Below are 26045 nucleotides of genomic sequence, written 5' to 3'. Positions count from 1 at the left end.
ATAATTTTCTGAAAGTAGCATGGTTTCAATTCTATTCAAGATCAATTAATTTTTAATCAGATAATCGGCTGCTTCTTCAACTGTTTGTCTCAAGATAGCAAACATGTCGAGCTCAAAAATGAACAGGGGTACGGAAAACGGAACGTGGTCCCGATTGGAAAATGTTATGACCAAAATTTTAATGGTGGAGAGTGTGTCAATACCAGACTGGTCGGAGGCGTTTCGGTGAGTGTCTCAATTTATAATTATATGTTTCTTAAATAAGGTTGTACTTACTTCCTAAAAAATGTTAGGCATGTTTACAATCTGGCGGTTTACGGGGATGACGACCATACGGATTTGTATGATGAGATAAAATATATTCTTGCGAAACACGTCAGGAAGCTTTCAAAACAAATGCATGACGCTGAAACAGAAAACTTTCTAAATACCTACATGTTTATTTGGAACGAATACAAAGAAGTTTGCAATTACCTGGAATCACTCTTCGTGTGAGTATTTTTTCTAAATAATAAGAAGCATCATTCGTTTATAAATTAACTCAATTATTTAGATCTTTAAACGAAAATACACTCACCGGTTTGCGCACAGGACATCTTGGTACGAGAATTTCGATATTTTAAATCAAATCAGCGCAAAAATAAATTTATTTTCTTAGCACTTCAAGCATGGCAGATTGGAATGCTTGATCCCGTGGTGACAAAGCTCGTCGGATTGCTATTAGAAAGCGCCACGCATGAAAGAGATGGTCTACAATGTCTACATACCTCTAAGAAGTTAGAAATCATGCGAGGGGTTGTCGATTCCTTTGTTGGGATTGATGAACAATCTGGAAGCAAAAGCAGCGTATATTAAATAATGTAATTTTGTTAATATTGTAGTCAAGTATGTATTGATTTACATCAGATCTACGACGAGTGTTTCGAAAAGCCGTTCTTGGTTGGTCTGAGCGAATACTACAATAAAGAATCGAGCAGAATGCAACAAGAATATGGAACTGTTGAGTATGTGGAAAAAGTGACCGTGAAGTTGGAAGAAGAAGTCGCTTGGGCCTCAAAAATTCTCAAAGAAGAGTAAAACTCGATATATTTTGTTTTAGATCTTAAAAATATTAAATAAGTTTTTTTCCCAGATCAATCGTGAAAGTGAGGACTGCTTTCATCCATCACTTTATTACAAACGCTGAGCGACGAGTTTCAAGCGAGTGCAAGCAAATGATCGCAGAGGAGCAGAATGGTAAACTGGCCGCTGTGTACAAATTCATGAAGTACAACCCTGACTGCCAATTTGAGGAGATAAAAACCAACCTAAAAAATCATATCGAGAAAGAGGTTCTCGCGAGTGTCTCCAACCTGAAAGGAAATGATGTAATTGACTAAAAAATCGACAAAATTGCACACGGTTAATTTTTATTCAATATAGGTTCACACGACTTTCATTAAAAATCTGCTTGATTATCATACAAAATACCAGGACATGGTCCAAAATGTTTTTGATAATGACCCTCCGTTCGTGGCAGTGTTCGACCAGACATTCCATCACGTTATTAACCATAAAACTATCAAAGATCAGAATATCAGTTCTGCCGAAATGGTAATTGTAATTTACAAAATTGCTGATTCTTTTTACCAACATCGAGGATTCTGTTTTAGCTGGCTAAGCGTTGTGATACACTTTTACTTACTACGAAAATGTCTGAGGGTGAAGTGGACAAAGAATTGAGCCACACATTCAACACCATCTTCCAATACATCGATGAGGGAGATGAATTTGAAAATTTTTATATGAAATTGCTGGCAAAGCGCTTGCTACAAAATACCGTCCAGTCGATGGAACTTGAAGAAAAAATGGTTAAAATCTTCATGGTAATAATATTTATTGAATTAATATTTTTAGAATTTAATGTATGATGAAAATTTAGAAAACATGTGGTTTCGGGTATTCAAATAAACTCACAACGATGCTGATGGACATAAGATTGTCAGCAGATATCACAAACAGATTCACGCAGAAGAATAAAAAAATAGGTTTTGGATTTGCGGTCAAAATACCAAAGGTATGTAATTTATAATTTTATATTTTCTAACTTATATAAAAATATACTCTATTAGTGTTCAGTTTGGCCGATTAGCCAAAAGAATGTCTTGAACCTCCCTCTTCCGGGCGTGATAGAAACAACGATGCACCTGTTTGAAGGCTTCTACAATGAAAATTTCAGCGGTCGCAAACTGAAATGGATGAACCACTTGAGCTCGAGTAAGTTTCACAGCACCTTGACAAGCCGATTTTCTAAATCTTTCTTTCTTCTCCAGATGAAATAAATATTAACGTGAAAAGGACGTACATGGTCACAATGAACACCTTTCAAATGGCTATCTTGTGGCTATTTCAAAACACCGATGATCTCAGTTTCAGCAGTATCAAAGGATCATTGGGAATTAACGGAGAGATCCTTTCAAAACATATTTCTTCCCTTGTGAAACCGAAATTGCTCAATTGTGACACCAATGTAGGACAAAAATATGAGTAAAATTATTTTGTATAACAATATATTTTCCAGGTTGTTGGTGAAACGAGCACTTTGACTTTTAATGTGGCATTCAAGAAGAACCTCATTAAATTTAAAATTCTTGGCGCTAGCACACGCGTGTCGCCTGAAGAAAAGGAAGAAGTGATTAAGACTCTAACTGAAGACCGCAAATATTTTCTTGAAGCTGCAGTTGTGCGCATCATGAAGCACCACAAGGAAATGAACCACAACGACCTGGTTAATGAGGTAACTCTATTAATTAATGTTTTCTCTCACGCTAATTGTTATCACTTACTTTGCTTTTTTGTGTCAATTTTAATTACCATATTTGTTTTGAATTCCAGGTGTTTACTCAAACGAAACGAAAATTTACGGTCCACATGCCAATGCTCAAAAAGATCATTGAAAATCTGATTGAAAAGGAATATTTGCAGAGGGACGCAACGAAAACAGATGTATACCAATACCTCGCCTAATTAAAAATTAAATTATCTATCTTTTTTGGGTTTGTTGTACTCATCCTCCTTAACGATCTAGTTCTGTTTGGGGACGCAAACATTTAATGCTTGTTTCCTTGAATCGCGTCTGCTATAACCGTGAGAACCTGTGATAACAAGTAGCTATGAGGCTGAAAAGTTTTTATAGAATATGAAGCTGGGGAAAATCATGTAGCACAAATATTATCTTCCGTCATATTTTGAAACAAAAAATGGACATTAAAGTACAGCAACTTTGTGCCTTTCAGCCAAAAGGTATAAAAATGTCAGTCAGAGTGACATATTGCTTGCAAAAAAGCTAAAATAGCAGCCGTGAGGCCAGATTAATTGATTAAGGAACATCACCAAAAATTTGTACTGTCAGATTCGCCTGTCATAGAGAGGGAAACTGTGCCGCCGAACACACTTTTGCAGTGCGGGTGGCATATATTTCTACACTTTCACGACGCCGAGGTCGGTGTTGGCCGGCGGCTGCTGCAACCTGAGATGCATCGGGCCGTAGACTTCCACTCCTGCGAGGCACTCTTTTTAAGAATAAGAGATTGGTGGCACTGAGAGGGAGATTTTACTGATGCAGTGGCGGGATGCAGTGCCTTTAGTTTTGTAGGCGTATTTTAGGTGTCGGGTGATTGAAGCACGACAAATTATACCTAGACTGCTTCTTTTCTTCTTTTCACAAAATCAACAAGAAGTCTTGAAATCCGGTGTTGGAACATCCTGTCACAATTTGGAGTCCATTTGAATCACACACATCTACTGCTGTATAATATACATACAATTACTTGGTACGAAATCGGGAGTATTTTTATTGTCATAATTTTTAGTACAATACTACATCAACCAGTTGGAAATGCGATTTGTCTCTCAACTATATAACAATTGATATATGTTATTTTGAAAAGAGTACATTGGAAACGAATGTTCTGGAACGTTAAATTCTGGAATTTACTTGGGAAATGTTCGGGAGTTTCTTGTACGTAGTGGAGAATCACCACAGTTTCTCTCAATAACAATTAACATTATCTCTAGCAAAGTTAAGAAAAAATCGATTCAAGCATTTATTAATAATTAATGGGAACTTTCAATTTCAATGGCGGATAGATATTGTGTAATACTGTGAAAATAAATATGTGCGCACTCCTATATACAATTTCATCTACAACGCCCGATTTATATCACATAAATACACAATAATTATGAAGTAGGTCTATTTTCCCAATGAAATTACATCTTGGTTTTAGGGCAATGCAAAATAAATGGTTGAATTGACAAAATAATAATAATTTTATTCTTGCTGAAGAAAGTTCTATTGTTTGATAGTTAAGTTGAATAGATGAGACAATTGTTTTAAAACCCATTATGGTTACAAATCTTAACTTTTGTTTTGCTGTGGTACATACATATCATTAATTAATACAAATATATGACCACTAAGGTCAAAAACATTTCGTCCTGTTCGCGGTAAAATAGCTCATTTCTCAAAAACCATTCGCGAATTTGTGTGTAATCTATGCGAAATAATGTTTCAATGAAAATGATATTGATTACTGTGTAACTATTTTCAAACAAACATTGTTTTAAAACAAACACTCGTTTTCTATTTAGTATTTAATATTTGTTCGCATCGAGGAGAATGCACGGAATTTTCAATTCAATATTTGATATTTGTGCCAGCTCCAGCGCAAACACAAAATAGTAGTATAAAACCTATTCGACTGTATGAAACATTTAAAGTGGTTCCAATCAGAGAGGCGTTCAGACACCTCTGTTGAATTTTTAAATGGCTTTGCCAGTTTCACGCTCCTCATCTCTCGAGAAGATTTTCAAAGGTATATGTATAATTATGTAGTATTCTTATTTTTATGTGTGCGTCTAATTTTAAGGAAAAAATAAGGCATTTTTTGAATTTTTATATATATTGAAAATGTATTATGTCTAACATCAAAATTAACCACATTGGCTTACATTGTTGAGCGCATACTTTGCATGCACATTTTTGCAATGTGAGAGAACCCGAGCGATATTTGGGGTCCAATGCGGGCTGATTTGCGCCTACATTTGACTCTTGCATTTACAATGACGTCAATGACGATTCCATTTCGGATTGCTTTCGGCAGCCTGACGGTGCGGGGGCAGCAACACGTGCGCTGCTCTTTTTCTTGACTGGGCTTCCTACAATGAGGCCCGTGCGCCCATGTCATTCGTTCGCGATGTTATTGCGGGGGACGAAGTTGTTCGCTATCAGGGGGTCGTCATTCTCGACAGAGATGGACTGACAAAAAAATGATTGCACCTTTCTTCTCAGACTCCAGGTGGTAAAAGTCGGGGATTATAAAAACTAAGAATATATATCTCTATATAGGCTATGCGTTGAATTTTATCCAGCAATTTGAAGTACACGCTTAACCTGCGAAACAAATTTCTACACGCCACAGAATCATTTTATTTAGGGACGTTGAGAATCAGTGTATCCACTAATTTCTGGGCACAATTAAATTAAAGCGACCTATAAAACCATGTTTATGCTCTTACAAAAATAAATTCAAAGCTTAAAAAATTTCTTTTTATTCATCGATTTATTAGTTTTTCGTTCCAGTACCGTGAGCACAATGTGTTCAGGAATCTTGGAAATGGCTGTTAGAGATGCTAAGTGGCGTCAACTGGAGCTTGTAATTAACAACATTCTAAATTCAAAGAGCGTGTCGGTACCAAATTGGTTGCAAGCATTTGAGTGAGTGTTTTAATTTAATCTACTCATTTTGTTAAATATTTAACAATAAATAAATAAATTAACAGAAATGTTTACCATTTGTCCGTTCAAGAAGATGAAGACTATTTGAGAAAAAAAGTGTTAGTGACTTTGGAAAGGTTCGTCAAACAACTCTCAAAAGGTCATCTGAGTCGCACTTCTTTAGAAACGTTGTCAAGTACCTACAGCACTCTTTGGTGCCAGTACAGAGAGAATTGCAATGGTATGAGACCATTATTGGTGTGAGTGCTCTTTCGATAGGCAAAAATAAAAGTAATTTCAATGCTCTTTTTAACTTTTCATCCAGATATATGGACAATTTAGATGTTAATGGCAAAACTGCACTAGAGCCCTTCCAAAAATTAGGTAAGAAAAATTTAACCAAAAAAATCTGTGAGCACAAATTTGATGAGTATTTTGCAGAGCTGAAAGCATGGCAGACCGAACTGCTTGAGCCGATGGTAGCAGACATTGTGAGACTGCTAATCAGCAAGATCCTCACAAATCAAAGAGATGAAATAGACAACATGAGTATTGAAATCATGCGGGAAGTTGTCTCTTCCTTTGAACAAGCTTTTCAAATATCAGGAGGGAATGTAATTAAAAAAAATTTTCTGACTGTTTATCTAAAATTGAGATTATGCTTTGTGTAGCAGGCGTACAGAGAAAATTTTGAAATGCCTTTCTTGGAGGGCATGAGCGAATGCTACAGAAAAGAATCAAGTGGAATTAAGGTGGAAGAACTCGGAGCTGTCAAGTACGTGGAAAAAGCACTTGCGATGATTCAAGCAAACATAGATTTGACTTCAAGAATACTAAAAAATGAAGGGTAATAATGAACGAGGTGTTATTTTTTATTAATGAACGGTTAATATTGATTTTCTCTAGGCTGGTTGAGGAAGTAAAGAGTGCTTTTGTCCAGCATTTTTTCACTGACAAAAAAGACCGGGTTTTGAGTGAATGCGATCAAATAGTTGCAGAGGAGCGGAACAATGAATTGGCATCTCTGTACAAATTCTTAAAATACATCCCCAACTATGATCTTGAGGAATTAAAATCGAATTTCCAAAATCTAGTAAAAAAAATTTGATTGCAAGCATCACTAATTTGAAAGGACGAGACGTAAGTTATAGAAAAAGCCAATAATAATTAACTTGACGAATGATCGTTCAACAGGTTCACATGAAATTCATAAATAAACTGCTGGAATGCCATATAAAATACCGTAACATGATCAGAGAGATTTTTGATGACGATAACTCGTTTGTAACAGTACTCGATAAAGCATTTGTTCGTGTAATGAGCAAAAATGCTATGAAAGAAGCGAATATTCCTCTAACCCCTGCTGAAATGGTAATATAAATATTTTCAAAAATATTTTGTTTAAATGATTTGATTTGGTTTCCAGCTGGCCAGATATTGCGATTCAATTCTGCGCGAAAAGGACATGCCTGATAATATTAAAGTTTATCAAGAATTGAGCTACTCGTTCAAGACTGTTTTCCCATACATCTACGAAAGTGATGTGTTCGAAAAGTTTTATGCGCAACTGATGTCTAGTCGGCTGATCCAAAATTCGGTTCAGTCGACTGAACCTGAAGAAGAGATGGTTAAATTACTGCAGGTAAATTTGAAACATTTTTTTTGTTAACAGAGAAATTAAAAAGAAATAATATTTTAGCAAGAATGTGGTTTCGAGTATGCAAAAAAACTGACAACAATGCTGACGGACAACAAACTGTCATCAGATCTCACAAATGAATTCACGCAGACAAACGTTATTGGTATTAAATTTACGATCAAAGTATCAACGGTAATTTTTTTCAATTTATTAATGAAAGTCAAACAAAAATGTTTTTTCTTGCGTATTTTAGACTGCGGTTTGGCCGATGAGCTATAAGAACGTCCTGAAATTCACTCCTCCTAATGTTATAGAAAACGTGATGCTCCTATTCGAAAAATTCTATTTGAGGAAACATAACGATCACAAACTGACTTGGATGCACCATTTTAGTCGATGTATGTTTAGATTATTAAAAAAAGCTTTCCTCGAAATAACAAGGATGTTATTCATTCAGGTGAGGTATGGATCAATATTGGCGAGAAAAAGTATATAGTCACCATGAACACATTTCTACTGGCGATATTGCTGCTCTTCCAAGATAGAGACCAAATAAGTTTCAACGAAGTAAATACATTTTTAAACACCGACGAAAACGCTCTAGCAAGACACATGGCCATTCTTGTTGATAGCAAATTTCTCAAATGCGACACAAAGGTATATTTTTCTATTATCATAGTAAATTACTCAGGATTTAATAAAATGTTATTTATTTAGGAGGTTTGTGCTGCTAGCACTTTCAAATTCAATGCAGGGTACAAGAACAAAAAACCCAGAGTAACAATTCCTGCCGCTAGCAAACGCGTGACGCTTGAAGAGAAAAGCGAGATAATAAAGACAGTTGAAGTCGATCGCAAAAGTTTTCTTCAAACTGTGACTATGCGCGTCATGAAAAATCAGAAGGAAATGTGCCACAATGACCTCATAGCTGAGGTAAAAAATAATTCTAGATATCTATTTAGTCATGTTTTCCTCATTATTTTCAAAAAATTAATGTTTTCAATTTCTAGGTGATTTCAAAAACGGAAGGAAGGTTCTCTGCCAGTGCGTCAATGATTAAAAAAGAAATCGAAAATCTCATTGAGAGGGAGTATCTGTCGAGGAAGCCAGATAATAATAATGTGTACCAATACGTTGCTTGATTAAGTTAATGTGTTACTTCAAATAAAAGTACTTTATATTAATTGTTTGATATTCATGTTCAATTTTCATTTTTACATAACCAACGCTGGGAAAATTTACTTTGGAGTGGTCAAAATGTAATATCTCAAAATAACAATCAATAATTATTTTTTATCAGAAATAAATTCAAATGATTATGAGCATAGAATGATCTAAATTATTGCTAGCTAAATTTAATTTAATTTAGTCCTCCACTTTTCTAATAGTTCACAAGAATATTTTTATACAAAAAATAAAGACAGCAGATACAGCATTGGTTTTCTCAGAGATGATCATAATTTCGCATTTTTTGCTCTCCAGAATCAGTAAAACACAAAGGTCTTTTCTTAAAAAATATCTAAACCCTATTTATAGTGTAATTAAATTGCGCACTCTGATTAGCTTATTTGCCGTATGTTTCATTTTGAATTTATTAATTGGAATAATACACTGATAACCAGTGGACCTCAAAAAATTTTAATTTAACTGATTTTTACAAAACTTTCAATAATAAGTCACGTCTATTAATCATATCTTCAGATTCGGTGTCATATTTTTCCTCTGCTTTGGCGCTCTATTTAGCAGCAATTTTGTTGCCAAGCGGAGTTTCTCTTGACTTGACCCGTTCCAAAAAAGTGGGAGAGTTGATAGCCCGTTGAATTAGCAGTCGCGCGCACATAATAATGAATGAAGACGCGGTCAAATCATGATTATTGCTCTTTGATAAAATTAAACAGGTGCATAGGTTGAACAGGAAAAAATATTACTTAGGCCTATTTTTAGTACAAATGTTTTTAAAAGTAGAGAAAGGTTTTCGAGGAATAAAAAATATTATAATGTTTTCGATTAATTTTTTGGAGGTCAAATAGCACGAGATAATGACGGATCACTACGTACTCTTTTGAATCGAAAAATAAACAAATTTCCTCATTTAAAAGAAGAGAGCCGAGCATCACAGTAGCGGAGGTGGTTCTTGCTCGAACGAAAATGATGCGGAAAAGGAAGTCTTGTCTCCTTTTGCTGTTTATATTACTCACCATTACAATTTGCAACTCTAAATTAGCAGCACCGTGTAAGAAACGATAATTATTCCAATATCATCGCTTGCAATTTTTCCGTTTGGTGCAGATTTTGACGAAGGCGAGAATCTGAGTGTCGAGAATTGTGGCGTTTGGGACAAAAGCGGCTGCGAGCAAAACAACTGGATGGCATATGTCGATTACGGAAATTTCAGCTGCCTGGGAGTAGTCATCTCTTCCAGGTCTATACTGACTGGTACATATTTCTATATGCATAAAGAATTGAAACGCTAACCTTTGGTCTCAAAGACGGCTGCAGATATTTACCAAGTGGCGTTGCGAAAAATCAGGGGAAAATCTATGTTGGCGAGTGTGCAAACAATCATAATGCAACTGAGTGCAACGGCAAGCACCTCAAAGTAAATATTTACAAACGTGTTAAATTGTTAATTTAATAGCTTATTTAAAACTTTATTGATAAAAAATAGTAATTAAAATTTAATAAAGTTATGTTCAGAATTTTAGCAAAAACATTCTTATATATTTAAAAATTTGCATTTTCATTAATTGAAAACCAAAATATCGTTTTTTCGCAGCTGCTCGATATTATTCAAATGAGCAACTATCCTATTTTCGACCTCTATATAACAGAGAAAATGCCAATTTTGGTACGCCCAATTTGCCTGTTCAATCGTGGCAGCGAAATGGACTTGACAGGCCAACAGGATTCACCATATTTTGAGTGGGACAGATCACAGGTATGGCTTTAAATGCAACACCCAAAGAACACATTTTAAAAATCAGATTCTTTAGAACACTTCAATCAACTGCTCTCATATTTACTGGCAGGATACGCTCTCCCCTAGTGAGTAATTTTTAATATTCATTATTAATGCTCCGGATAACTTTCAAATCCAGTTCTCATCACTGTATGATGACAGTGTTCAATTCGTCATCATTTCATCAGTCGTTTGAACATATGCCTATACTATAAATACATTTGATTTGTTATTTATTGGTGAGTAGTACTTTACTGTAAGCATACAGTTTAAGTTGCCTGCTATTTTTCGAAACAAACTCAAGTTTTTAGGGAAATCCATTTTAAGCAAAAGGCCGGTGTCTCAAAACCTTAATTTTTCTATAGCAAATTTCGAAAAATTAAAAAATGAATTAACTCGTATTTTTTTAGTATTTATTCATGACTTGGTATGTAAAATTTATTTAAGGAACCATCGTGCCAATGTCTCAATGCCTTAGTGCCAGTGCCAGGACGGAAGATAACGAAGGAAAGAAATTACCTTCAAGAAGCTGGTACATTTGTGCTTCATCGCTTCACTTCAAACAATACGGTCAGGACTCGTTTAAACTAATTTAGAAAGACAACCCTCATCTGTATGCAAATTGTGTCACAGGAAGTATTTTGGTAAACTATCACAATGGACGATACTTCTTGCGAGGTTTCAATGAAGACCTGTTTAGTCGGGCCGATGGATTCAATGACAAAAAATTCAATTTGTACTATGACGTACTGCCGCACACGGAATGGATCAAACAGCACGCCAAGGGAATCTCGGCTCTATCTCCGACCCCATCCCAAAAACTAACGAGAGGTATACAATAATTTATGTTTAAAAATAATATGCAGATTTTTTTATATTTTTGTTAAATTTGTTTGTTTTTACTTTAACTAATTTTGAATTATTAAATCTCGCAAAAACTGCGTTATTCCTACATTTGCCATGCACGTGCAATACCTCTGTATCCCGAGATTAATTTTCAAAATCAATTCAATGAGGAAAATTGGATTTTCTGAATAAAGTACATACTGTAGAATAAAATACAGTCTTAAAAGTATTAATACCAAGGCAAAATGAGAGTGAGGCTATTATTAATTTCTAGACGTCACAAAAGGAACAAACACATTTATATATTCGATTATTTATTTTTTCCTCTATACCTGAGAGTTTGAAATAAACATTTTCAACTCCTTGTGTAGGCATGGGTACGTAGATTTGATCGAAATTTGTTGGAGGTGCTGCCCTAGTTGTCCTAGGTGGCATTCTAAAATCCCAAAAATTGCCTATTTTATAGGGGCTCTAAATTTGGGATTTTTTTCACATGGACACTTTGTTAAGCGTCAAACATAGAACACTTTTGACTACAATTTAGTATTTTCCCCGATCTGAACATAATAACATACACTTCTATGAAAAATCATCTCTTATCAATTCGCAAACTTTGAACCTCTCTAAGATAGGCAATTTTTTAAATTTTCCCAATATTTTAGGGGGCGATGTAGGATTACTAGGGCAACTCCTCCAGAAAATTACGTCCATGTATATTAGGGACCCATGCAAACAGGGCGTTCGTTGACAATGTTTATTTCAAACCTTAAAGGAAAATTAATTTAATTTGAAAAAACGATTCAAACATAGCGTTCAACGGAGACCTGAGTTTCCCAAACTGTGGAAAAAAGCTGGGACTTGGTAGACGGAGACGCGAAACAACTGTCCACGATACGGAAGAAACTGCCCCGACTCATTACGTGTTCTCAGGTTATGAAGCCAAGATAGGCCAACATCCTTGGCACGCCAATATTAAGATCAATATCAGGGATAGCTTTTGCGGCGGTACACTCATTTCAAGAAAGGTGGTTTTGACTGGTGACGATAGAAGGATCGGTGCAAGCTAATTTATTAAAACAAATTATTTTCCAGCTGCCAAGTGTATTTTTGGAAATTCTGCAGACACATTTGAAGTTTCCATTGGTTCACATGATAGGATCCAAAAAAATACTGCTGGCATACAAATAAAAACTGTAAGGAATTACAATAATTCAAATTAACACAAATTAATTAAAAATCCTAGCCTAGCAGGGTCATCACACACCCAAATTTTACATTCAACCAATTTCAATACGACGTCGGTCTGTTGATTTTTGATGACGAATTTGATGTGACGGAAAAAGTTCGACCAATTTGTTTGTGGAACGAAGACTCTGATTTGGACCACGTCACGGGAAAATTGGCTGTGGTTAGTAAAAGAAATAACATCATCTTTAAAGACTAACCCGTCCAATTTAGGTTGTAGGATTTGGTCTTATGGACAATTACACACTTCCAGATGTCTTGCAAGAGGCAAACTTAAGGATCATATCTCATCAAGAATGCTATCTTCAAAATAGAAGATTTTTCGGGAAATATTTGAGACCTGGAGATAATTTCTGCGCCGGATATTTGAATGGTTGGCAAAAATTATGACAGTTAATTTGGCAATCAAATATTTTTACTTCTTTTAAAGGAACGAGCGTTTGCAGTGGAGACAGCGGAGGTAGTTTGACAGTCGAGAGAAACGGCCAATGGTTTATTCGAGGAATCGTCAGTTTCGGAATGTCAAAAAAGGTTCTTATTGAAGGAAGTGAGCAAATCTTTTGCAACCCAAATAGCTATAATTTGTTTGTTGACGTCGGTGCTTATGTTGACTGGATCGTGGAAAACACTCCTGACATTTCCTTTCGCTGACGGTAATTTTGAATGGAAACCTTTAAAATAAATATTGTTGGTAAATTGAGGAAAATATTGAATAAATAATGTGAACATTTTTTTATGATTAATATTTTATTGTCTCCACCAATAGACCTGCAAAGTCTATGATACTTCCACACTGATTATCAATTCACGGGGCTTGGAGTGCTTGGACCGTAACTATCCAGCTTATTTATGTTGGTTTTTCCCGCAACACCTCAAATCGTCACCATCACAAAAAATTATTTTTTTTTCTCTGTAAATAATGCAACAATAATTTTTCTACAGGCGTTCCGCAAATAGGTTACACAAACTTAATAAGTAGTGTCCCTCGCAATGAAATTTTGTTCTAATTTTTAAAAGTTTTATGAAACTATAATTAGTTACGTGGTAATTGGTTGTAAGAAATAAATGTAAACAAGCTTTTTATAAAAATAGTGTACTTACTGCCAGGTAAGAACCAAATTAATTAAGGCCAAATTTACTCTCTCAATAAGGAGATATATTGAAATGACGTAAGCATTGGATGCTAGCGAAAAATCATATATCATCAGATCTATGTGCTTGAAAAACGTGCTGGAGGAATTAAAGCCTTTAAACGCAACAATTTCACAAATTCATTTAATAGGGGCGTCCTTCGAACAATTCTCTTTTCCTTCTATTCCTCTATTCCGCATGACAGTAAAATGTATACTGAATATATAATTAAAATTGGATCAACTTGAAATAAATGCTATTTTAGCATGCTTAAAAAAATCATAATTATTAAATTGTGCATATGTGTTGGTAAATAAAACGCATTAAGTTGGTGGAAAGTGACTTTTATTTAATTTCATGCATGGCAACCCAAAAAGGGTGACGTGTTGTATATGAAGTCGATTTTTACTCCACTCTTACAGAGGTCCTATATACATTCCCTAAATTTAGATGGATCTTATAATTCTAAAATGTTGCTATTGTTATTGAATCGTCTACAACTAAAATTTGACATGAAATTTTCCTTTCGAAAGTACAAAACTTGTACTGGGGAGATGAGAATTTTGTCGTGCGATCAAGTCTGAAGCCGTTTTATGTCTTTTTTGAGATTGCTATCAATTTTCTTCTCTTTTTCAGAATTATCTGAGTGGCATTCGCTCCGTTTGCTGCCAGACTGCCATTTCTTCTTACCTTTGTCTTGTCGTTTTCTTTTTAAAGATTTCCCATTGGATGCGGCAGATTTCTCCCAATCTATTTCCGGGATCTCTACAAATAAAAAATAAATTAATTTGACACGACGGTTAATTTTATCTCGAATCATGCTAATTTCCCAAATACCCGCCTTTTTAAGATAAAAAATCATACTTTTTTCCAATGCTTTCTTTAAGTTTTCTTCCTCTATTCTGGCCTTTTCCTCATTTCCTTTCATTGCTAAGTACCTTTGGTCACTCAGGTACCTTTCCATCATGCTCGTTGCCACTTCCATATTTCCTCTCACACGAGCCAAATTGTCGAGGGTGTTTGGACTCGGCGCTATTGTGACTGCGCTCTGTTCTCCGCAAGTTAAAAACTTTTTCAAGAAAAATAGTTCACGATGGAAGGGAATGGAATTCATTTAGCTATTTGTTGCGGCCGACAATGCCAGAAATCTAGAGTACGCAATTATTTGCCGGTGAAAATGCAGAATATTTTCTCTAAACGACGAGGAACCTGTCAGGATGGTCGGGGAAGTGAAAAACGATGTGGGAATAATCATCCACTTCACATACAAACGTGGTAACCACAACTGCAAGGCCTGGGGTGTAGGAATCACTCTATTTTGAGCTGTCTGTTTTAGCGTGACCGGTGATCGTTTCATTTAGTTTCCGGTTGCCTTTTTCTTTTTAGTCAAAAGACAGTTTATTTTTTATACCTAAAAATCGCACAAGACATAATCAATATGTCACAATTGAAAAAGAAACCTCAAGACCATGCAGACATCTACCATGATGATGTTTTTGTTGAATACTATAGTGACGAATTTTACAGGTAATTTTAACAAAAGTTGCAATAAATTAATGATTAAATTGTGTTTGCAAAGTCGAGCGATTTATAGGATTCGTAGACACATTATACTCTTGGAATATTTGGTGATTGGAATTCTATGAATCCTACAGGAAAGCGTTGGTTTTCTTTATCTTACAAACAACTGTGAGCACTTTAATTAGAGACGTAAAAATATATTTTATTTTCAGTTTGTCCAAATCCCTCCTTGATTGTGAACATGCGAACCAATTCTTAGCATTTTACACCAAACTCCTTGATTACATCCGAAAGAGCACAATTTTCACAGAGTTTGAGTCACAGGCTATCTGCCGGTAAGTTTACATTTCTAATAAATTGAAAGAGCGAATTCCAAACGCATGCGGGAAATAAATTCCTGCCATCAACAGATACGAGAGCAGCAATTCCAACAACTAAAGTGCCACGAGCACCATACAATTTTTAAGGGTAGCCGCCTGCAAACAAAAAATATATTACATCCATTTATCTTTTACAATTATTAAAACTGTGAATCCATTTGGGTTGCAGACTTATGAATATCGTGTTTATATTCAAAACTGAGCCATTAAGCCAAAACGAACTCGATGTGATGAAGAAGCTAAAATTATCCCAAAGGGACGAGCGCTGGCTGCTCACCGAAAACAACAACTTGGAACGTCTAAGTACAAATAAAAGCTTAAGTTTCATTACCTATTCGTTGCCTAAACGGCTCCCTACTTTGGACTCGTCAGTATGTGAGTAATGTGCTTAATTATGAATAATATAAATTACTCTTTAAAAATAAATGGTTGAATTTTTTTGCACAGATCCTTTGATTGACGAAGGAATAATTTGGATGCGAATCAGGAGTATCCATCTCGCCATCCAAAACGTGGAAGCCCCTTTTTTGAAAAAAGTGCTGATAAACTTATGTATCGCCACTCCGAAATTGATTACTAACGTTAGCAGCTTGGAAAGCGCTGTGGATGTTTTGATCCTCGCCATTCAAATGCTGGATACAGTCGAGTTCCGGAAACCCTGGAAGTACATGTACCAGGTCTGTGGTCCCCATTCTAAAAGTTTAGAGAAGTAAAAAATGCAAGTCCCCCTTTAGGCTTTGGACGCCACCATCGATTTTCATTTGGCTGAGAGGATTAAAAAGATGCTCGTCCACGTGCCACACCATGAGATAAATAAGCCACAGTACACCAAAGTATTCAAGGCGATGGTGTTTGCGCTAATTATAAACAAACAGGACAAAAACAATTTCGACGCTGATGCACAGGAGCTCATGGATATGATGATTGAGATAGGCAATTCATCCGAAGCCCTAGTCATATTTCTCACGCACGTCGATTTAAAGCGATTGCTTTACAAGATGAGAAACCTTTATAAAGAGGTAAATATTCCTCCAGTCGCTGCAAAATAACAAAATTAAATTTTTCATTTTTTTTAGTACAAGAATCGCGAGAACCTCCATAGCCAGGTAAGTATATCCTTATAGTCTTGAAGACGAGACAATAATGTCCGTTGAAAAGTCTCATATTAGAACAAAAAACAAAGAAAGAACCGCGAAACGCCGAGAAAATTAAAATATTTTAGCAAGCAATTTTAGTTGGTGAGTAATGCGAACGAGGAAAGCAAGGTATAAGCTCGCAATAACACGCATGTGGGATTTATAAACCAATATACTTTTGGTAGCATTATTTTGATCGTATAAAATATTGTGAAAATGCCATTACACATTTTATTTAGTTTTAGATTAATCTTTATTACGGTTCTGCAGGGTAACTCAGTCATATCCAGACAAATAATTCCATTATTTAGTTTTAGGAGAATCAATTTTTCTCACGTCATTAACGTTCATTCAGAAGTTTTTATTTCATTTTACTATAGAATCCAAAAGCAGGGACATTATATAGCATTTTTTTTAATTTGATTCTTACTGACAAACAAAATAAAAACGCAAGCAATGATTGCAAATTAAAAAATCTCAACTTTCTGTCAACTGTCTTTTTTTTTTTTTTTTTTTTTTTTTTTTTAAAAATCAAATTTATGCTAATCTTCTTTCAGCTTGTTGCTCTAAATCATATACGTTTTGCTTTGGAACTTGTGTTGCTTGATCGCTTGGATGAGATCTTGAGCTCTAAGGACGCGGATAAGGGGAAGCTGGTCTGCCTACTCATTGAGTACATCACTCTCTGGTCCGCGACGAGCGAACTCGCGTTTCACATGGCTCTGATTTGGACGTCCTTCACGGAGATCAGTCTGCAAGCTGTCAATATGCTTAACCAGCTGATACCACTACTGCAGAACAAGCCCGATTTCCTCTCAGCAGCGAACAGTCTGTACGGCACAGCGGAAAACGAGCGAACCGCCAGATCAATCATCAGCAAAGCACCTACTAACGTTGAGAGAGTTAATGAATTAAAGGAAAAACATACGAAGAAATTGCAACGGGTAAATTTAATATGTTTATACCTTTAAAAAATGCAGAAACAATTAAATAACTGGATCATTTTTACTTGATCTATTTTAAAAGGGTGAGAACGTTTTGGCTCAATGGACGAGGGATGCAATAAATAGCTACAACTTCAAGGAGTTCCTAATCTGCACGGTCAGTGTAAATCAAATCTATCCTGGTATACCATATTAAAATAGCTCCGTTGTGTTCCTTTAATTTTTTAGTACTTCAACACTTCAAAATCGGAGTATAACAATGGAAAACTGTATTACCCTCTCGTAAGAAAAAATATTTAAACCATTGATAACCATTCATAATAGACGTGTTGGATTTTAGTATAACCTGCACTCGGGTGATCTGACCAACGACCAAAATCTCTATACTCGCTTGATCACACCAAGACAAATTGAGAGTTTCCCAACATTGGTAAAAGAAATCCGTAACATTTTCAATTCCCTTTTATTAATTGATGATATATTCCAATTATACCCGTTCGCACGGGAGGTACGGAGTATTGCCTTGATTGACCACTTTTGTGATTCCGTTACAGGCTGGCATCGAAGACTACTTGCCTATGACAGTAAAAAATAACGTGTCAAGATGCAATATTCATGAAGCAAAGGTTAGCAAATATTATTTTTAAGCTCGCTGGATGAGACATTGGAAAATTATTGTATCCGCAAACGAGACAATTTGCTGAAATTTAAGAAATGACAAATTGGAATTATGTCAATACAACACATTGGTTGATGCTTTTCGATTCCATTTCAGGAGGAAGATAGAAATGCACCTATGACCAAGACGAACGGTCCAAAAGGATGTTATACCAAGATGGTTTGCACATATATATTACTTAAGCTTGTATGCAAAATAATTTTAGCCATATAATCAAACAATTTAGATTTAAGTAGCAAAAAAACACATCAGAGCGTGTCTCATTGTAGCTGCAATTTACTATGTCTGTTTGACTCTTGTCATTTTCACTTTGACATTTAAAAATAATTTTTTTTATCAGTTTATCTCTTTCGAGGTGAGTGACCTCCTGATAGCGAGCAGTTCGCGTCACGATAACATCTCGAACAAATTATTGAATTGAAAGTAAGGTCACGCTCTGTAAATGTCTCAAAAGCGATCTGCGGCTCAAAATTTGTGGTTTTTTAGACCAGATGTTTTGAGATTAAATCTATTTTTTTAGAAAACATTTGGTAAGATTTTTTACTATCGCAATTGACAACAATACAATTAAATTACTATTCTCTTATATTATGCCAATCAGGTACAATACTGGCCCTGTCACTATGAGAATATGATACCGTTCGGCGTTGCAAAGGTAAGCAATAAATTTGATGCGATGAAAATTGGCTGTCGTGCTATCATCAATAGAATTTCCTCTCTCAAGAGGGCAAGTTCATTGTATTAACATTAATTGAATGCCTGCTTTTTAATTGCAAAAATCAAAATTTTTATTTTATTTATTCCATCCTAAGATTTAGAACTGTCGTGGTAGTGAAAAATGCATCTTAAATAATTTATTTTCTCATCCAGGGTGTGAAGGTGGGAACAGTAAATAATGCAAAATAGATTGATAGGAAAAATATTTCAAAATATATTTTTGTAGGTTGATTAGTTTTAGTGCAATTTTTTAAATTCGAAAATTAAATATAAATCCTACTTTTAAATTTATCCTCATGTTATGGTGTCAATGATTCCCTGTACAAATACAAAATATACACATAACTTTTATGAAGAAACCATAATTAAACTCATTGAACTGCCCAGAAGGTAATTTTTCGGCCTCCAATGATTCTGAAATATTAAATTGAAATGAAATACTAGTTGCTCTTCTCTCAGGAGGATACGTATTAATATAAAATAAAATATTCAAAAATTTGAACTGCCTTCATCGTAATAGCAAAAATTAAAATAATTTACATAAATTTTGTATCTATCGATTTCGCACTACAAAACCAATTAATGCTTGTTAAATATTTCATTTTTCCAATCAGAGTCCAGACCAGTGGCCGCAACATGAGGATTCTCGGGTGAGCAATAAATTTAACCAGATTAATTGGATTCAAAAGAGGTCTCTACTGAATGGATTACATTTCCCTAAACAAGATAAGTTTCATAGTCTTTGCAAACTTTTTGTTTTTATCAATTGAATTGAAGTTGGGACATTTTTGTTTTGGATGTGGGCAGATATGGGGCAAAGTTGCTCTGCTGGCCCATAATAACAATATACAATGTTCCTTTGTTCTCTTATGGTTGCTCTACTAGGAAAGTCAAACTGCCAGGTTCATCTGAAAATTTATTTTCATTACATTTTATATCATTATATAATCTTAATTAATCTTAACCCTTGATTTAACAGCATCATCAACGATTTAAATCGCTCGACGGCATCGTCAACCCAAGTTATTTCGCTACCACCGATCAAAATGTATACACACATATATATCTGAATTAAAATCAGACTTAACGCATTATGTAATGCATTCTCTTCCAGAGACGCTCTTCTACTGGAACTACATTGCCTCGGAATGTAGGAAATGACGATGTAAGTAAGAGCTCTTCGTCAAGCACATACGTTTAAAAAATTGGAAAAAAAGAAGGAGAACCTGCCATAGAAGAAGATTCAGCAAAATTAGTGTTATCTCAATAAAATTCTTAGTCTTACGAAAAAAAACGGCTGTTAATAAATTAATATTCAATGTACCATTATTTTACTAAAATGCATTTTGGTTATTATGCGCTCTTTAAGAAAAAAATTATTTTTGAAAATTAGTTTTGGTTGAATTTTGCTGCATGACGGCGCACTCATACGTTATCATATATACATAGAATTTATTTTAGTGACGTGAGCAGGCTTACAACCTACTTGTAAAATTAATAAGGAATAACATATAAGATTGTTTAGATGGTTTTAGTTGATGGCTGCATTTTAGCAAACACGAAAGTCAGTAAGCAAAAATCAGAGACTTAAACGCGCGAGACATGTTGATTTCATCCCTCACTCACATTCTACTTTGTGCAGCATAATAAGATAAAAGATGCGCTGACGCGCCCAATCGGCAGGACTTTACTCAAATGTATTTATCTCTTGGTATTTTTAATATATATTTTTATATATATTTTTAAATATATTTTATGGCTATAAAATTACAAAATAATAATCTGAATCTGCTAAGATAGATTTAATTAAACTAATAATCCTGATATTTACGGAACGTTCAAACGGTGCTTAAGGAACAGGTTTCAAGAAAATCGTTTCACAAGAATCGTGTTAAGTGTCTAAATCAGTAAGCAGGTCGTAGAGTGTTCCTCCAAATGGAAAAAATTATTCTCCTCCCCCGTTTGAGGCGCTGACTCATCTGATCACCTGAGCACACATATGACGTGCTCTCGTCAGGGTGTCACAATACTCACTATTAACCACCTGATTTGCCTAAAATTAGGAAGTAAACAATTCATACACACGTCAACGAGTTTCGCGCTGTTTTTATTATTACGGTTTTTACGCTCCGCCCTCGAGAAATCACACGAAAGGGTTGTTTTTTTCACTCCTTCCTCTCTGTATGACACAGCTGATGAGCGTTGCTACAGTAGCACAGCATACGTGTCACGTCGTGAGTTTATTATATTATAAAAGACGCGCCGCTATGCCCACCGTCAACCACCTGATTTGCCGTCTCTGCGCGCGTCCGGCGGTAGACGGGATCTTCCAAGCGACTTCCATCGACAAATGGAATGGCATTTGGACAATTTGGGATACGAATTGGTCCCCGAATTGAGTCCGGAAGATGTTTTCTGCAATTTTTGCGTCTGGGATGCCAGGTGAGATATTCAAATTTTTAATTTATCTGTATGTTTTGCTTATTTTTCGGATTTTCTAGACTCCTCGAGAAATCAGTGGGTGATCTGACAGAAACCATCGCTGAGCATTGGTGGCCTGTTGAGCGTGATCTCCTAGAAATGCACTATTCTCGTAAGCAAAATAAAATAATTCAGAAAATTTTGCTTAATTTTAAATCAAAATATCACATTTTACAGTTGGAAACTTAAAGCCTTGCTCAGTTGTTATGGAGGCAATGACAGACGAAGAAATTTTTTCCGCGAGATGTGCACACGTTGATGCGAGTTTTGCACGCAAATTTTAGCCGACGACCGTGAGCTGACACAGCACACAGAGGAAGTTCACAAGGACGATGCGATTTAGTGCGAGCTGTACAGCTCTTGCGCAACGCATTTTAATTCGCTTAAAGAGAGAATAAGACATCTGCAGACTGCTATCACCCAAAGAAATCGCGAAAGTAACGTTCTTACGGCTATTGTTGATATTCATATTATTATGAACACATTAATGCTCAAAATATATAAGTATACTTAAATCTCAATGCATGTAAAATTATATTATGTTATTGTTGATAAAATTTATCAAATACTTACTGAATCGCATAGTTTTCACTGAAGTTGCTCAACGAAAGATTGCAATTTTAAAACTTACGTTTAGGCATATAAATATAAATGTATGTATTTTATTCTTTAAATAATTTCAATTTTAATTAAATATTAAGGCTATCCCTGGTCCGCAAAATACAACGAAATACAGTAAAAATCGGTAAAAGCACACATTTTATGCTTATATAATCTATCAGTAGAGATAAAGAAAAATAAAATTGGATTCAACTGACAAAATTGATCAAGCTGGACAACATGTTGCCATTTTCTTAGCTTATTTTTTAAAAATATTAAATTATTATTTTAATAATACATCAATTTGTTAGTTGTTGCTCATTCGAATGCAAAACATTTTCCTATATCTTTATTTACTCGGCCTGTACTAGAAAAACTATAACCAATGCCCTAAAAATAAGCTGCCTGTGTTATAAGAAACAATATGTATAATTAAAGAGGATAGATTGTGGGTGACAATTGAAAATTATTTGAATTGTTGGATGTCATAAGAAGTTGATCGATGGAAATTTTTTTATATATGTATTCGCAAAAGTAAAAAATGACCATATGCTATATACATACAATAATAATTCAAATTTTCTCCAAAATTTACGGCTTGACCACATTTTTTGGCAGATTTCAAATTCCTTTCTTCGAGATCTGTTCTACAGCGTATGAAACCTTTTAAGGAAAAAAGATTTTAAGTAAGGAGACAGTCCTCATCATTTGAAAAGCAGCATGCTAACTTTGCAGCCACATTTCTAAATAATTAGCAGTGCTAATTACAGTTAGGTCAATTTTGGCTTCAACTGAATCCTAAGGGATGGGTTCATGTCTTGACAACAAGGATTTCCAGGATTTTGAATTATCAAAATCCTCTTTAATTGCACTTAAATCTCTCTTTTCAAATAATCATTGTACTTTGTATATATTGAGAGACAGATTAAACGCATATACTGTATTACTTACGCTATTTACTACAGTAAAATTATATCAGCCCGCACTAGACCTCCAAAAATCGCTTGAACTCTAACATTGCATGTGTGCATCCAATGTAAGCGTTAAACAATGACAACAATGCGAGCCAAAATGGATTAGTAATTAATTTAAATTAAACAATAAATTAGCTTCAACTGCTGATCTTGAAAATTTGTTTGTGCCACCTTGAATAGCTATAGAATTTTAATCTTTTTAAACTGAAAAGAACGACTTCTAAAGATCTTTCAAATTACAAATGCAGCAGGGGTTTCGAGTTGTTGATTTTATTTTGATGATGTTGTTTTGTAAAAATTACATAAACTCGTTTTGAAATATTTCTAGATCAACATAATCCATACCTAAGTGCTGTGTTTGAGAGATTTAATCGATTTAACGACTGATCGTCATGATCACGAAGCTCATATAAGGTAATGAATTGTTTGGGCTGAATGAATGAGGTGATTTAATTCCAAGTCTAAATACTGATCAACTGACCAACTGGATAATAAGTGCAGAATTCACTAGTAGAAGCATAATCAATGCGAGCACGAATTTAAGTACCGTCACATTACAATTAAAAAAAGGCATAATATTAACAGTGATCATATTGGGAAAATGTCGTTAAGTAAATAATTTTGAAAGTTACTCTGTACACATTTTTAAATGTAATAAGCTATGAGTTATTCCCTCTTTCAGAAGTTATCTCAGCTTTTTGTTATGAAAAATGACTAATAAATATCACGAATGTTCATGCTGCGAATGGATATATCGAAAATGCTATATACTAAAGACGTAACAGCCATACAGTAAATTACTAAAAGAATAACCCAAATACTTGAATTCATTTTCCTCGTAATTATATTTACTCACTCCTATGTTTTTACTTTTTGCACGTATTTTTTATTTAACTTAATACACATTTTCATGTCATAACCGCATTCTTTTTTAATAATGTCAGGGAAAGTGGTAATATTTTCAATATTGTACAGTAAACAGCTCCCCCCACATGAATAATTTGTTATTCTTCTTTCCGTCGGCACTTATATATGTGCACGATTTTGTCGGGTTTCCGTAGTAACATGACAACGTCAATGGCGGGCTGCTGTCGTCTCGTTGTGTAGGCCATCCTTGAAAAGTTGTGAGTATTTTTCATTTAATTTTCCCTGTGATTAGTCATACTAAAGCAGTTAATCTCGAAAATTTCACTTCCTTTTAATATCATTAAAGCGTCATGCACACAAATCTTTCCTAAAATTTGTGCGAATTGGTTGAAATACAATGTTTTTCTTTTTGAGTGTGATGGGGTTCATTAGTATTAAATTGTATTTGGGATTTTCTTTAAAAAGTGATATAATTTTCAGTATAATTTTTAATGAACGAGGAAAATGAGCAAAGTGAGTTTTCTTTGCACTTGATATTGTCTGTCTTTCACACTTAAATTAGAATATAATCCAATTCTCGAATTATTAATTAAATACATGAAATAAAAAGCAGTTTGAGAATTTTGAGGTAGGATATAGGTTAATTGCTTTGAATTAATGGCACATATCATTACACAAAATCTCCTCGTCGTTAAAACGTCACCTAACTATTTCCCGACTTTGATGTTGGCTAGCAGATATTCAGCCCTATCTCCATTAAACTATAGAGACAAAATTTAATGGACGTTATCCAACATTATAACATCGAGAAAAATGACTTAACACTCGAGGACGCTTATCTGCATGGCAAAAAGATAATACTTGGATTGTCCTCCTAGGTCACGTGTTGTTGAAACTTTATATCATATCTCGTCATATATCATTGGCTCCGACTGGTGCCCTAGTCATGAAGGTTTCCTTCCAAGTTAAAAAATGAAGCAGTAACCATCGTTTTTACCAAAGGGGACAAGTCCGAGTATTATGCTGTAAACCTGCAAACGAGAAAAATGTCCGAGATTTGGTTTGTGCTCTTAAGTGGTCTAACCACTGATACAATTTTAATTGCTTTTACAAAAAATATTAATTAAAAAATATTATTAGCATCAATGTTAAATAATAGTGTTGATAATATATTATCCATAAAGAATATGGACTCATAATATTTTAAAATATTCAAATTATTAAAAATATCTTACTACTGCTTCCCTCACTCTTCTGCAATATCATAATTTGTTATTTGATTAGCTTCTGGTATTTAAACGCGTTCATTCATCGGTACTGTGTTAATGCATATAGGGAAAGAGGCGATGGACGAGTCGGGAGAACAGCCTGTTGCTCAAAGCTCGAAGGAGGTTTTCCGCACCAACTTCGACTATGAACGGAAAAAGAAGCCTGGTAAGTCAAATCTCTTCTCTCTCAAATTCTAATATACTGAATTCTATAAATAATCTTGCTCACTTTTGAATTGACTGAAAAAAGAGGAAGAAATTACCAACTTGTTTAGAAATTGGCTTGATCTGAATTAATGCTGTTCATAGTTTTTTCTTCCAACGATACTCTTCTTGTATATGAATTGTATTTCACGATCAAAAATAGATTTAAATTTAAATAAATACGTATTGAATCTGCACTTGTGGAGGAGTGACGCATCAAAGATGCATCTTTCTGATAGGTGCATGTGACTGCACAAAGTCTAGCTAATGTAGGAACAACTCCTAACAATCTGTATTAGTCAGAGTGCTGAAAATAAGAGAAAAATTCATAGGATTTTCAGATCATTCCTGTGCATTCTGGATATGTTAAGAAATTTTATGATTTTTATAAATTTTTTGCTCGGTATCTTTTGTTGGTTTAAGTTGTATCCCATCTTAAGCGCAAGTAGCTCATATGTCATATTTTAATAAGTTAGAAACTTCTTTAAAATAATTTGTTCAAGCAAATTTTCTAATTTTTTCAAAGACTTTTAATATTTTAAGATTTTATATATTGATTTTGACAGCACACTACCAAGTTTAACTAACAGACATTGCGAAATAATAATACTGAAATATTTTCCTCTTTACAATAACTAAGTAATAATATAACCATTTTCGAGGTCTATTTTTCCCTTTTCAATTAAAAACATTCCT

General features: G+C 34.6%; 2 protein-coding genes and 3 long non-coding RNA genes across 5 annotated transcripts; all 5 read left to right on the top strand.

Moving 5' to 3' along the window:
- The first annotated feature begins 978 nt into the window (after window positions 1-978).
- On the top strand, window positions 979-3006 carry LOC135937533 (cullin-2-like). The gene is made up of 9 exons (XM_065480686.1): window positions 979-1073; window positions 1133-1367; window positions 1423-1593; window positions 1653-1865; window positions 1922-2056; window positions 2112-2256; window positions 2313-2509; window positions 2561-2776; window positions 2875-3006. Exons 1-9 carry the CDS (start codon window positions 979-981, stop codon window positions 3004-3006), a joined length of 1539 nt encoding a protein of 512 aa, XP_065336758.1.
- Window positions 3007-7081: 4075 nt separating this feature from the next.
- On the top strand, window positions 7082-7598 carry LOC135937699 (uncharacterized). The gene is made up of 3 exons (XR_010574532.1): window positions 7082-7129; window positions 7185-7400; window positions 7458-7598. It is a non-coding gene; the product is annotated as an uncharacterized LOC135937699 (long non-coding RNA).
- A 1904-nt stretch (window positions 7599-9502) lies between these two features.
- On the top strand, window positions 9503-13183 carry LOC135935986 (plasminogen-like). The gene is made up of 12 exons (XM_065478641.1): window positions 9503-9630; window positions 9687-9833; window positions 9887-9996; window positions 10174-10335; window positions 10391-10442; window positions 10804-10926; window positions 10990-11187; window positions 12013-12240; window positions 12295-12395; window positions 12446-12610; window positions 12661-12820; window positions 12878-13183. Exons 1-12 carry the CDS (start codon window positions 9546-9548, stop codon window positions 13096-13098), a joined length of 1752 nt encoding a protein of 583 aa, XP_065334713.1. The 5' UTR covers window positions 9503-9545; the 3' UTR covers window positions 13099-13183.
- Window positions 13184-17165: 3982 nt separating this feature from the next.
- LOC135935270 (uncharacterized) lies at window positions 17166-18044 on the top strand. Its single transcript, XR_010574192.1, has 4 exons — window positions 17166-17559; window positions 17642-17716; window positions 17788-17841; window positions 17900-18044. It is a non-coding gene; the product is annotated as an uncharacterized LOC135935270 (long non-coding RNA).
- A 786-nt stretch (window positions 18045-18830) lies between these two features.
- Window positions 18831-20198, top strand: LOC135938059 (uncharacterized). Its single transcript, XR_010574596.1, has 4 exons — window positions 18831-18893; window positions 19570-19605; window positions 19935-20003; window positions 20070-20198. It is a non-coding gene; the product is annotated as an uncharacterized LOC135938059 (long non-coding RNA).
- Window positions 20199-26045: the final 5847 nt, after the last annotated feature.

The sequence above is a fragment of the Cloeon dipterum genome, chromosome 2 (assembly GCF_949628265.1).
Source record: "Cloeon dipterum chromosome 2, ieCloDipt1.1, whole genome shotgun sequence".
Classification (NCBI taxonomy): Eukaryota; Metazoa; Arthropoda; class Insecta; order Ephemeroptera; family Baetidae; genus Cloeon; species Cloeon dipterum.
Note: the sequence above shows the minus strand (reverse complement) of the source record. Positions and strands in the feature narration are given on the sequence as shown.